This window comes from Rhinopithecus bieti, unplaced genomic scaffold (assembly GCF_001698545.2).
Source record: "Rhinopithecus bieti isolate Rb0 unplaced genomic scaffold, ASM169854v2 scaffold_13689, whole genome shotgun sequence".
Lineage (NCBI taxonomy): Eukaryota > Metazoa > Chordata > Mammalia > Primates > Cercopithecidae > Rhinopithecus > Rhinopithecus bieti.
Window position 1 is genome coordinate 277,783 of NW_016808044.1, and position 12,951 is coordinate 290,733.

Sequence of the window (12,951 nt, forward strand, 5' to 3'; positions counted from 1 at the left end):
TTTTTCCTTCATTTCAACTTTGGTGAATCTGACAATTATGTGTCTTGGAGTTGCTCTTCTCGAGGAGTATCTTTGTGGCGTTCTCTGTATTTCCTGAATTTGAATGTTGGCCTGCCTTACTAGGTTGGGGAAGTTCTCCTGGATGATATCCTGCAGAATGTTTTCCAACTTGGTTCCATTTTCCCTGTCACTTTCAGACACACCAATCAGATGTAGATTTGGTCTTTTCACATAATCCCATACTTCTTGGAGGCTTTGTCCATTTCTTTTTACTCTTTTTTCTCCACACTTCTCTCTTCATTTCATTCATTTGATCTTCAATTGCTGATACTCTTTCTTCCAGTTGATCAAGTCAGTTACTGAAGCTTGTGCATTTGTCACGTATTTCTCATGTCATGGTTTTCATCTCTATCAGTTCTTTTAAGGTCTTCTCTGCATTGATTATTCCAATTATCCATTCATCCATTCTTTTTTCAAGGTTTTTAGTTTTTTGCGCTGGTTACATAGTTCCTCCTTTAGCTCTGAGAAGTTTGATCGACTGAAGCCTTCTCTCAACTCGTCAAAGTCATTCTCCGTCCAGCTTTGTTCTGTTGCTGGCGATGAGCTGCATTCCTTTGGAGATGGAGATGCACTCTGATTTTTTGAATTTACAGTTTTTCTGCACTGCTTTTTCCCCATCTTTGTGGTTTTATCTGCCTTTAGTGTTTGATGATGGTGATGTATTGATGGGGTTTTGGTATGGGTGTCCTTCCTGTTTGTTAGTTTTCCTTCTAACAGTCAGGACCCTCAGCTGTTCATCTGTTGGAGTTTGCTTGAAGTCCACTCCAGACCCTGTTTGCCTGGGTATCAGCAGCAGAGGCTGCAGAAGATAGAATATTGCTGAACAGCGAGTGTTGCTATCTGATTCTTGCTCTGGAAGCTTCGTCTCGGGGTGTACCCCACCGTGTGAGGTGTGGGGTGTCAGTCTGCCCCTAGTGGGGGATGTCTCCCAGTTAGGCTACTTGGGGCTCAGGGACCCACTTGAGCAGGCAGTCTGTCCGATCTCAGATCTCAACCTCCATGCTGGGAGATCCACTGCTCTCTTCAAAGCTATCAGACAGGGGCATTGACCTCTGCCGAGGTTTCTGCTGCTTTTTGTTTAGCTATGCCCTGTTCCCAGAGGAGGAGTCTACAGCGGCAGACCGGCCTCCTTGAGCTGCAGTGGGCTCCACCCAGTTCGAGCTTCCCAGGGGCTTTGTTTACCTACTTAAGCCTCAGCAATGGCGGGCACCCCTCCCCCAGCCTTGCTGTCGCCTTGCAGTTAGATCTCTGACAGCTATGCTAGCAATGAGGGAGGCACCAAGGGCGTGGGACCCTCTGGGCCAGGTGTGGGATATAATCTCCTGATGTGTCATTTGCTAAGACCCTTGGTAAAGTGCAGTATTAGGGTGGGAGTTACCCGATTTTCCAGGTGTTGTGTGTCTCAGTTTCCCTTGGCTACAAAAAGGGATTCCCTTCCCCCTTGTGCTTCCCAAGTGAGGCGATGCCTCGCCCTGCTTCAGTTCTCGCTGGTCAGGCTGCACATGTCCGACATGCCCCAGTGTGATGAACCCCGTACCTCAGTTGAAAATGCAGAAATCACCTGTCTTCTGTGTCACTCACGCTGGGAGCTGGAGGCTGGAGCTCTTCCTATTCGGCCATCTTGGGCATGCCGCCCAAATTGCAATTACTATATATGTATATATGTATGTGTATGTGTGTTTGTGTGTGTGTGTGTGTGTGTATAATTTTTACTTTTTTGAGTCTCAGTCTCTCTTTGTTGCCTTGGCTGGAGTCCAGTGGCACAATCTTAGCTCACTGAAGCCTCTGCCTCCCAGGCTCAAGTGATCCTCCTGCCTCAGCCTCCCGAGCAGCTGGGATTATAGATGCATGACACCAAGCCTGGCTAATTTTTGTATTTTTCTGTAGAGATGGGATTTCACTGTGTTGCCCAGGCTGGTCTTGAACTCCTGGCTTTAAGTGATCCACTCACCTTGGCCTCAGAAAGTGGTGGGATAACAGGTGTGAGCCACCACCTCTGGCCATTAGTTATTCATATATGAGTTATTAAATTCTCATATAAAGACAATAACTGAATTTGAATTATTACTCATTACATCTACCACATTGCTATTTATTGACTATGTTCATAAATTATACAAATAACAAATCTTAAATATGAAATCAATGTACTCATCGCTTGAATAGTCCTCAGTTCTCCATTTTTTCCTTTGGAAATAAACTTTCACCATTATAGCAATCAGTACACAGAAAATAATAAAGAAAGGAATGAATAAGAAAAATGGCCATCCCATTGGTTTGGAATGGTAAACGTTCTCCATGTAGCGCCTTTCTAGGAGAGAAAAAAATCAAAGATTTGAAAGCAAGCACCAGAAATATAGTAAAGATATTTCTGTGTTTTACTAAGTGTACCAGAATAGAACCTTTGAACAATTTAATAACTTTAAAATTGACATATTTTATATGAAATAGATAGCTTGAAAACATAAGTGCCCAAAGTGACTCTTGTAACTCTTTTTAAAATGGATAGCTATATATCATGGGCTAATATTTTGTTGAGGATTTTTATATCTCTATTCATGAAGAATACTGTTTTGTGATTTTCTTCTTTGTTGAGTTCCTTGTTTGAATTTGGCATCAGGATTATGTTTTCCTCATACAATGAGTTGACAGGAACTTCCCCCCTACCGTTTTCTGAAAATAATATTGCTTTCTTTCAAGAATTTGGTTTGGTTCACCTGTGAAACCATCAATGCCTATAATTTTTTGTTGTTGTTATTTTATTTTATTTTTTTGGTGGTGATTTAAAAAATAAACCCACAGATTAAGAAGATGTGTGGTTTCTGACTTTTTGTTTATGCCCTTTGGTTTATAATCCAAATAGTCCTTTTCACATCTGACTACCTTTATCAGCCTGTTTCTTGCCTGTAGTTGATTGTGGACCAATGAACATATATGCTACCTTGATCACTTTCAATCTGAGCTAATATAATTCCTTTGAATTCCTCATGTATCAAATAAAACCACAATCCATTAAACAAAGACCACACTCACAAATTTCTTTGACATATGCCTTTCTCTGTATTGGATCCTGTGAGGCTGTTATGAAATTACCAGTTTAAAATTCTTAGTAGCCTTTATTGTTTGAAAGTTTTTATGATGCATTTACATAAAATACTTAGAAGGCCTTTTGTATGGATGAAAGGGTCTCTAAGAGATATCAACTTAAGTTTTCCTGAGATTTTAACAGAGGTGTTTACAGTCAAAGGCCTTGCTTAATTTTGATTTGAGATAAAATTTTATTGCTCTTATCTCAAATTTGGCCTTTCATTGTTTCTTACTTTAAGAAACTTGCGGAGAATGAAAATTAGTTTTACTTTCAAACCGATAAAATCCTTGCATGGACCAATGTCCTAGAGAGTCTCATTAATGTTTTTTTCCAGTCATTTCATAGTAGGTATGAGTTCAATTTTCCACATTACCAAAGGCAGCAGTGATGCCTAACAATTTACCACTTCATAATAATGGTTTCACTTTCTGCAACGTGTTTTTAAACTGTCCTTGAATTGCTCACCAACTTCAACATGTACTAAGACTTCAATAGTTTCCTGCCTTTCTATCTTCCATGCACTAACCAATTTCAAAGCTAAGGCCACATTTTAGATTTCTATTACACAACATATCAGTAGCTAAATTTTTAAAATTATTTATTGCCGTGTAAGAAATTACCTCAATGCTTAGTAACTTAAAACATTCTATTTTGCTCACAATTTTGTTGGTTATGAATTTGAGGAGGGCTTATTAGATGGTTGTATTTTTGTTTCTGAGTGCAATCAAATTTCAGATATTGCTGATAATTTTCAAGAAGTGAATGAGAGAATGAGATTTCCAGGAATGAGAGAAGTAAGAATTCCAAAATACCTAGATAGGGTCTGTAGGAAGACCACGAGAGTCCTAGAATGTTAGTTCTTCATATTTTGTTGATCAATCATACCACTAAAACCAACCTGGAAAGGAGTGGTCTCCACTGCTCATTGGGAAATGGCATGTGTGTGCATGAACAGAAACAATTAATTGCAGCCAGTGGGAAGATAAGCTAATTGTTGCTAGTAAAATGGAAATAGCTTGAAAATACATTAATTACAAAGTTTTAAACTTACTAATCTATTACTATATAACATAAAATATAATATTTCCAGGTACTGGAATTAATGTGGAAACTACCTATGACTCAAAATTAGAAAAATGGCTCTAATTGTATGTACATTTAGATTTTTATGTCAAAGAAATGTCCTAGCCCTAAGTATTATTGGATATGCCAGTTAACTTCTTGCTTTCTCTAAAATTCATCTAGGCTTTTCCTCTGCTTTGATCAATATCACAGGGAGCCACACTACCCAAGTTCCTTGATCTGCTGTCTTCCAGTCAGTTTTTATTACTGGGAATCACTGAGTAAAATTTGGAGGATTCGAAGAGTAAAAATAGCTCTGATATTACTCCCCCTTCCTCACCAGCATCACCAACAGTGACTGTATATTCTCTATACCTCCAGTTCATGCTAGACAGTAACTCTCCCTGTGGTTCCAATCCCGCTATACATCCCTGACCAGAGTTATATATCATGCTAAATAGCCCAGATTCTGATTCTAGTAATACCACCTCTTTTTATTGTCCCTCTAACCCTAAAAAGTGGTAGTCATTTTCTGGGTTGCCTCACCTTTCTCTGATTGTCATGTCATCTATGCAATTACCAGATGCCTTACACTGCGTTCTTTCTGTTTGAAAGACTAAAGTGATTTGTGTCTTTACACCTGGGTTCTGACTGATATATCATATTTATAACACATGCTACATATGTTGTAATATATTACTCTCTGGAAGTGGAAGTAAAACATACATATTCGTATGCAGTTTAATGTCCAAACATAGTCTAGATATAAATTGGTAGACAAAATATTATGTTATTAAATTTAATAAATTCAAATTATGTTTTAATTATATTTCCGATTTATTATTAATACTTACCAGGGAGGCTGGCTGGTACAGCTACAAGTGGAAAATTGCCACTGTCAATACTCCCACCAGGCCATGTATCTGATTGAACTGAGCAATCTGGAGGTAAATATGAAGCACTACAGTGACAGTGCTTTTTGTTATTGCATACCTAAAAGAAGGAGAAATATCACCTTATAAGATAAGCAACTAGATTTATATGTGTTCAAGTAGAATTATAAAATAATATGTATCTCAGATAAGGCCAATTTTCCTATATGTTGTGTATGGTGAGTGTGTGTGTGTGTGTAGCAACGAATTTAGTTTCTTAAAATTAGACTCAATGATTTCTATTTTCACCTCATAGTATGCTACTTACGCCTCTATGGTTGCATTTGTCTGTAGTACAATCATAACCCAAGTATGAAGAACTCACACATCTTTGATTCTTGCAAACCTGGAAAGGATGAGCAAAAATAAGTTAATTGACATGCCATCTAGAGTTGCTATTTAATTAAAAGCATTCCATACCATACCATATTACCATGGACTAATAATTCTTAGCAACAAGAATTAGAATACTAACAATGAACAGTTAATGTATTGAGCTACTATCTTTCCAGCACTAGATGAGACACTGATTATCTAGGAGTAAGCAAAACAATAACAGCTTATTCCCTGCTTAGACTGGGATAGCAGGTACAAATATGAAATGAGTAAAACATAAATAAGTATGTAATAAGTGCTGTAATGAAAAAAATTGACTTATGAAAGCATAAAATACAGGAAATGTGTCAAATATTTGAGAACAGTAAAACCTTCTCATTGAGCCCTGATGATAGATCAGAATTAATTGGTATAGAAGTAAAAGACAGAGTATTATAAAAAAGAAATAATATTTAAAATGATTCTGCCTTGGAAGAACATATTGAACCTTTGAGAAATCTAAAGGGCAGTGTGGCCATTCAGTCATTCATTAAATACATATTTGAGTCCTACATATGTACCTGGCCCCAAGAAGGCGTCAGTGAACAACACGAATCTCATCTTGTTCATATCATAACAAAGAGAGAGAAAAACAAACAAAACACTTGATATTATATGAGAGAAGATATTTATTGGCATGATCGTGTGGAATCTTATATTCTTCATGAGCAAGTTGGCCAAATACAGCAATTTGCTGAATTTACATATTGGAAGAGGGAAAGCTGATAAAAGTAGGTTTTGGAAAAGAGAATGGAAAGGGCAATAGCCTGAAGATACAAAGTTAGAATGTCACTGCTGTGGTCCACAAAAATGATAACTATACAGTGAAATTGAGTGGCAATGAGGATAGAAACCAGTAGATGTATTTGAGATAGAAAGTTTAAACCAGCTGAGCTGGAGTAATATACATAGTAAAAAGAGATGGATGAATGACACCAAGGACTCTGACTTGTTTAATTATCTTGCTGGTAGTTAAATCAACTGAGATAAGGAAAGTTAAGCATAAAGACAAAGGTTTAGTAATTGTTTTCAGAGATCTCTTTTGACCTATATCAAATAATACTATGTTTCAAAAGAACAAAAAAGGTTTGATGAATTCATACAAACACCCAAAGCGACTAATGGTAAGCCCAAGAACATGTAATTGGAAATATTTTTTACTTTAAAAGTTTGCTAAAGAATATTGGCAATATTTTGGGAGATTTTTTCTCTTATAATATAGGATCATAACACACTCACTTTTAAAGTCAGAGAGTTAATCTGTTCACATAGTTTTTGCCCAATATTACTGAGTATGAAAAAATACATTTTTGTGTTGGAGAATTATGGCAATGCATACCTCTGTTTAAGATTTACAGGGAAATGGACTAATGATGAATAGGTGGCCAGGTTATCTTGGATGGCTGTGGTACTAGCATAAAAAGTACTAGCTCTGGATACTGTATACAGATTAGTGCTGCTGTAGTTATAAATCTATTCTGTTAGCATGCTTCCTTCACACCCAACTACAATTTAAATAGAGAAGTTAGATATATAATTTGCAGAGCTATTGTCCAGAAAAAAGTAAACCTAATTCTCAGAACCATTAAATATATTAATTGTCTAGAGAAACAAAAGTTGAGGAAGGGTTGTTGGTATTACTGGTACCCTTTTTCTGCAATGAAGTGCTGTTGTGGTTTTTTGTTTTGTCTGTTTGGTTTTGTTTGTTTGTTTTGCTTTAACATGCCTGTGGCAGAGTGCCTAACTTCAGTTGCATCATGCAAGAAGTTTCGCTAGGGAAAAATAGCATCCAAATTAAGAAACTAGCTAAAAAATTTTAAATTATTTATAACCATATAGCAATAGTAATATTAGATAAAAAATACAATTCTTTTTTATTCTTCACCAAACTCTCTAAAACAGATTTATTTTTGTTTTGAGATAAGAATCATAATGCAGCCTCCTTTATTGTCATTAGGCACAATAGGTTCCTACAGAAACCCTCTTGTTATGGAGGGACTAAAATACTAAGTGAAATAAAATCTGTACATACTTTTTTTTTTTTTTTTTGAGATAGGGTCAGTCTCAGTCTGTTGCCCAGGCTGGAGTGCAGTGGCATGGTCTCAGCTCACTGCAGCCTATGCTTCCTGGGTTCAAGCAATTCTCATGCCTCAGCCTCTCAAGTAACTGCGATTACAGGTTTGTGCCACCACGCCCAGTTAATTTTTGTATTTTCAGTAGAGATGGAGTTTCACCATGTTGGCCAGGCTCATACTCTTTTTTTAAAGGCATAATTGTGCCAGAGATTAAAATCATTTTTAGGTTCAGAAAATGTGAAACAATGTGATTCCACAAAAGCAACTAAAACTGAGGGCAGCACTCCTCCAGTGGCCACCAATGACCAAGCATTTTGGATTTAAATGATCATTTGCACCCTACAACGGTGGCAGAATTCCAAGCAGGTTATATCAAACTTTCAATAAATACTCTGGGGAGGTACATCAGAAAAATGGTGATATAGGAAACAAAACAAAATCTGGCTGAAATAACATTATAGGAGCTCCGCCAACAGTCAAAGGTCTATAGCAACAAGTAAAATACTGAAGAACACATTGTCACAGTCAAAATGGTAGAAAATTTTATGGCATTTTTGTCTGAATGAGGCAGCAGCTAGATTCTCAATCCCTTCCCTCAAACTGAAGGATGCAGCACAGATCTTATTGGCAATATTCTAACTTGTCTGGTAGCTGCCTTAAGGATTGGTTTTTGATTTGCCTAACTCAAATCTCAGATGGAAAGAAGCAGTATAGACTGCTGGGGAAAGCTGCAGGGAGAGTAACATTTGCAGACACCTGGGGCAAGAGATTATAGTAGAGACATAATTGCAGCTCCCACAATACCCACAGTGTCATGGGAGGGACCTGGTGGGAGGTATTATGGTGGCAGGTTTTTCCCATGCTGGTCTCCTGACAGTGAATAAGTCTCATGAGATCTGACGGTTTTATAAAGGGCAGTTCCCCTGCACACACTCTCTTGCCTGCCTCCATGTGAGATATGCCTTTGTTCCTCTCTTCTGCCATGATTGTGAGACCTCCCCAGCCATGTGGAACTGTGAGCCCATTAAATCTTGTTTTCTTTATAAATTACCCAGTTTCAGGCATGTGTTGATTAACAGCATGAGAACAGACTAATACAGTAAAATTGGTACCAGAAATGGAGTGCTACTGTAAAGATACCCAAAATGTGGAAGCAATTTTGGAACTGCGTAACAGCCAGAGATTGAAATCATTTGGAGGGCTAAGAATAAGATGGGAAAATGTGGGAAAGTTTGGAACTTCCTAGAGACTTGTTGAATGACTTTGACCAAAATGCGCTTAGTGATATGAACAATGAAGTCCAGGCTGAGGTAGTCTCAGATGGAAATGAGGAACTTGTTGGAAACTGGAGAAAAGGTGACTCTTGTTATGTTTTAGCAAGGAGAGTGGCAGTATTTTGCCCCTGCCCCAGAAATCTGTGTAACTTTGAACTTGAGAGAGATGATTTAGGCTATCTAGCAGAAGAAATTTCTAAGCAGCAAAGCATTCAAGAAGAAGCAAAGTATAAAAGTTGGAAAAATTTACAGCCTGATGATGCAATAGAAAAAAAGAACCCTTGTTCTGGGGAAAAATTAGAGTCTGCTGCAGAAATTTGCATAAGTAATGAAGAGTCAAATGTTAGTCATCAAGACAGTGGGGAAAACATCTCCAAGGCATATCAGAGACTTTCATGGTAGCCCTTCCCATCACAGACACAGAGACTTAAGAGGCAAAAATGGTTTCCTCGGCAGGTCCCAGGGTCCCCCTGCTCTATACCGCCTCAGGACTTGGCACCCTGCATCTCAGCTACTCTAGCTATGGCTAAAAGGGTCCAAGATATAGCTCAGCCCATAGCTTTAGAGGGTGCAAGTAATAGTAAATCCACCGGAATAGTAAATCCACCACCTCCTTAAAGCATAAATTTCACAGGACCTATAAAACAGTAAAACACACACACACACACACACACACACACACAGAAAAACAAGGTATTTAGGCTAGAAATAGCATGAAAATGGGGCAATTAAACAACCTGCCACCTTGCCCAAGTTTGTAGAATGGCTCTGTTCTGTGGAAGTTCTTTACTAATTTCTTTAGTATTATCTGAACTTTGGGGTCAACCTGAGTATAAAGCTTATGGTCATCCCAGATCCTTTCTGAGTATGCATCTTTCCTAGGTCTGTGTGTGGTTTTTTAGTTTCTCAGATACATGGTTAATTTAAAATGTATTATTTTTCCAACTCATCCCATCCTCATCCTAGTGTTCTTAAATGGCTACTTGATGGGACATCACTTTTGTCATGAACACTGTGGCAGGGTATTGCCTGTCATACATTCTTCATCCCATTCACTAACTGTGGATATAACCGGAGTTCCAATCAACCATTTTGAAGGCAATATGAAAGAGGGTCACAAACAAGATCTATAGCTAAAAACTGGACTGAGTCTGGATCATTGATGACATAATGGCACCCAGTAACTGCACTGGATGGACAAACTCCAAAATTACTTTGTATTATGGGAAAAAAAATAACTACCAACTATTTAAGCCACTCTTGGTGGTTCCCATTTCCTGTGCAATTCCTACCTCACATAACATATTTTAACCTGTTTAGAAACAATGGAGAATTTAAAATGTAAGATAGTCTTGAGCATTAATTTGGTAAGAAGTTTTCAAACTAAATTTAATGAAAGCAAATGTGTTGCACAATTTTTTAAACGACTTACATTTTGTGTGAGAATTTGGAATGACAATTTTTTTATTTATATACGCTCTTACTTTCTAATTTTTTAAATGAATATTAGTAAAGTTAGTATAGTTTTCCTTTCCCTCTTTTCTTCAATAAGGGGCTTACTGTATTCTGTTACTTATTAAGCCAGAGAGGCTTTATAATTTAAACATGAGACTAATTTGACCTTGCACCTCCTTATGTATATATGTGTTTGTATGTAAGTAGTTCATATTTCATATAATAAAAAAAAATCTCGGAAGGCAAAAACTATTGATATATATGCATGGCTACCACATTGAATGCAAAGTAAGAAAGATAGATATGTAGATAGATAAATATTCTACAACTCCATATGTGTGTGCATGTCTATGAAAAATTGATGGAAGGTTCCTAAAAATAAAAAGCTATTACATCTCAGATATGTGACTTTGATTGATTTTTTCTTTATTCTGTGAGTTTGTTTATTATTTTCGTCAGTAAAATGGGCATATATTATTTTAATGGCTATTTTAAAATAATTATACCAAAAGATAATTTATGACATTAGATGTATTCTCTATGTAATATGAGATAATTTAATAAAATACAGTAAATGAACAATGCAGTTCTCAATTCAGGTAATACACACATTTCAATGAAAAAAGTACTAAATAACCAAAGAAATAGTCATAGCAATGTCATCTATGCATGATTGCAAATATTTTATTCTTTTAATGTTTGCTTTTTTCCTGATTTTCTGTGTTGAATATGCACTTAAATTCTGAGAGAAAATACTAATTATGTATCATTTAAGAACAGAGTCTAGGCCAGGTGCAGTGGCTCATGCCTGTAATCCCAGCACTGTAGGAGGCTGAGGTGAGTGGATCACCTGAGGTCATGAGTTTGAGATCAGCCTGGCCAACACGGCAAAACCCCATCTCTACCAAAAATATAAAAATTAGCCAGGCATGGTGGTACCGCCTGTAATCCCAGCTACTCAAGAGGCTGAGGCAGGAGAATCATTTGAACATAGGAAGCAGAAGTTGCACTGAGCAGAGATCACACCACTGTACTCTAGCCAGGGCGAGAGTGAAATTCGTCTCAAAAAAGGACAAAATCTAAAATATTAGGAAATTATTTGGGAATAAAAGACTACCTACCTTATTTGGACCACAAGAAGTTCCATCTTTTATCCACATCTTTTGACTGTCTTCATGATCACTGGCAAATTCCACAGCAACGCAGAGATGTCCACTTATATTGGCATAAATAATAGTGGCTCTTGGAATTTGTAATAAAAATTCACCTGCATATTTACATATTAATTTTCCGCACTGCAGATTGCTATAATTTATCCATAAATAAAAATTATTAATTGTAATATAGAGAAGTACAGTAATATAATTTCTAAAATAGATTTAAATAAAGTATTCAAGGTTTGCAAGAGAATATACACAATTCATTTTAAAACACCAAAAAAAAAGGGCCTTGCCTAAATTGCCAATAATAACTGAACATTTTAGTAATTATGATCTAAGGTTGGTGCAAAACTAATAGTGGTTTTGCCACATTTTAATGGCAAAAGCCGCAATCGTTTTTGCACCAACCTAATATTCCCTAGTTAGCCTGACAACTTTTTTTGTGATTCCTTCACTTTCCTTTGAAACTGAAACAAAATCAAACCCAAGCTCAAATGAATTTAACATCTGTTCACCTTTTGAGTGATTTTAAAAATGAAGATTTCAAGGTCACTCACATTAATTGACAAAAATAATCACTGATTAATACTACAGGGTTATCGCTATATATATCACATAAGGTAGTATGTCCTACAGATTAATGTAAGCATTTGCCTATAGTACATGCTGCAAACCATAAGATTTTTATTTGGCCCTTGCATCCTGTTTGGAATCTTAAATGCTACCACATGACCATTGCTACATCAGAAGATTCAGGAAACCATGGAGGCAGAGTGACTAACCCTAGATCAAGTACATATGTTGAGATAGACAACATATGTTATCTAAATAGCCTCCTAATCAGCAAAATCTCAGCAGTGATGAAAATCTAGATGTCTTCGAGCAGTTTTCTATGGTCTGAACTTTTCTCCCTTTGGTCAAAAGAAGACAACGAAAATGGGCAAACCAGCCCCTGAAGTGGTCAGGCGTCATCGAGCAAGGACTTGGAGTTGATAAAAGTTGTTCTGCACTCATAGTGCACACACCTGTTAAACATTAAGTAATTTCATAGAACATCAACCTTAGGCAAAGCCATTCTGCGACCATGAAAGATTAAGAAAATAAGCAAGTTCACTTCATAGATCATGTCTGAACACAGAGGAGAAACAAACATTGTCCAAGCCACAAATTTACTGGACATTCAACTAATATGTGTGACTATTGCTTCTTTAGCAATTACAGCTTTAGCTTCACTTTAGTCTTCCCTCTTCATATATAAGATTAAGATATACAATCATACAATTATTAATATCTCTAGTTTAAAACATCTAATTTACAGCAAATGTCTATTTCCTGAAACCTTCCTAAAAATCACCTAACTCGAGTCCAAATCTCTAGAACTGGCATGCTCCACAATTTCTCGTAATGTGCATTCTCATCACTCAACATGTAAAAAAACCCAACTTGTTCAACTTCAGCTGCCTTCTTGGT

General features: G+C 36.9%; 1 protein-coding gene across 1 annotated transcript in view; it reads right to left on the reverse strand.

Moving 5' to 3' along the window:
• ADAM2 (ADAM metallopeptidase domain 2) overlaps positions 1–12,951 on the reverse strand; it is a 103,626-nt gene that overhangs the window by 4,420 nt on the left and 86,255 nt on the right. The window contains exons 15-18 of the mRNA XM_017885343.1: positions 11,443–11,626; positions 5,411–5,488; positions 5,065–5,203; positions 2,212–2,371 (exon numbers count right to left, since the gene is read on the reverse strand). Of these exons, the coding sequence (XP_017740832.1) occupies positions 2,212–2,371; positions 5,065–5,203; positions 5,411–5,488; positions 11,443–11,626 (561 nt within the window). The remainder of the gene's footprint in view (positions 1–2,211; positions 2,372–5,064; positions 5,204–5,410; positions 5,489–11,442; positions 11,627–12,951) is intronic.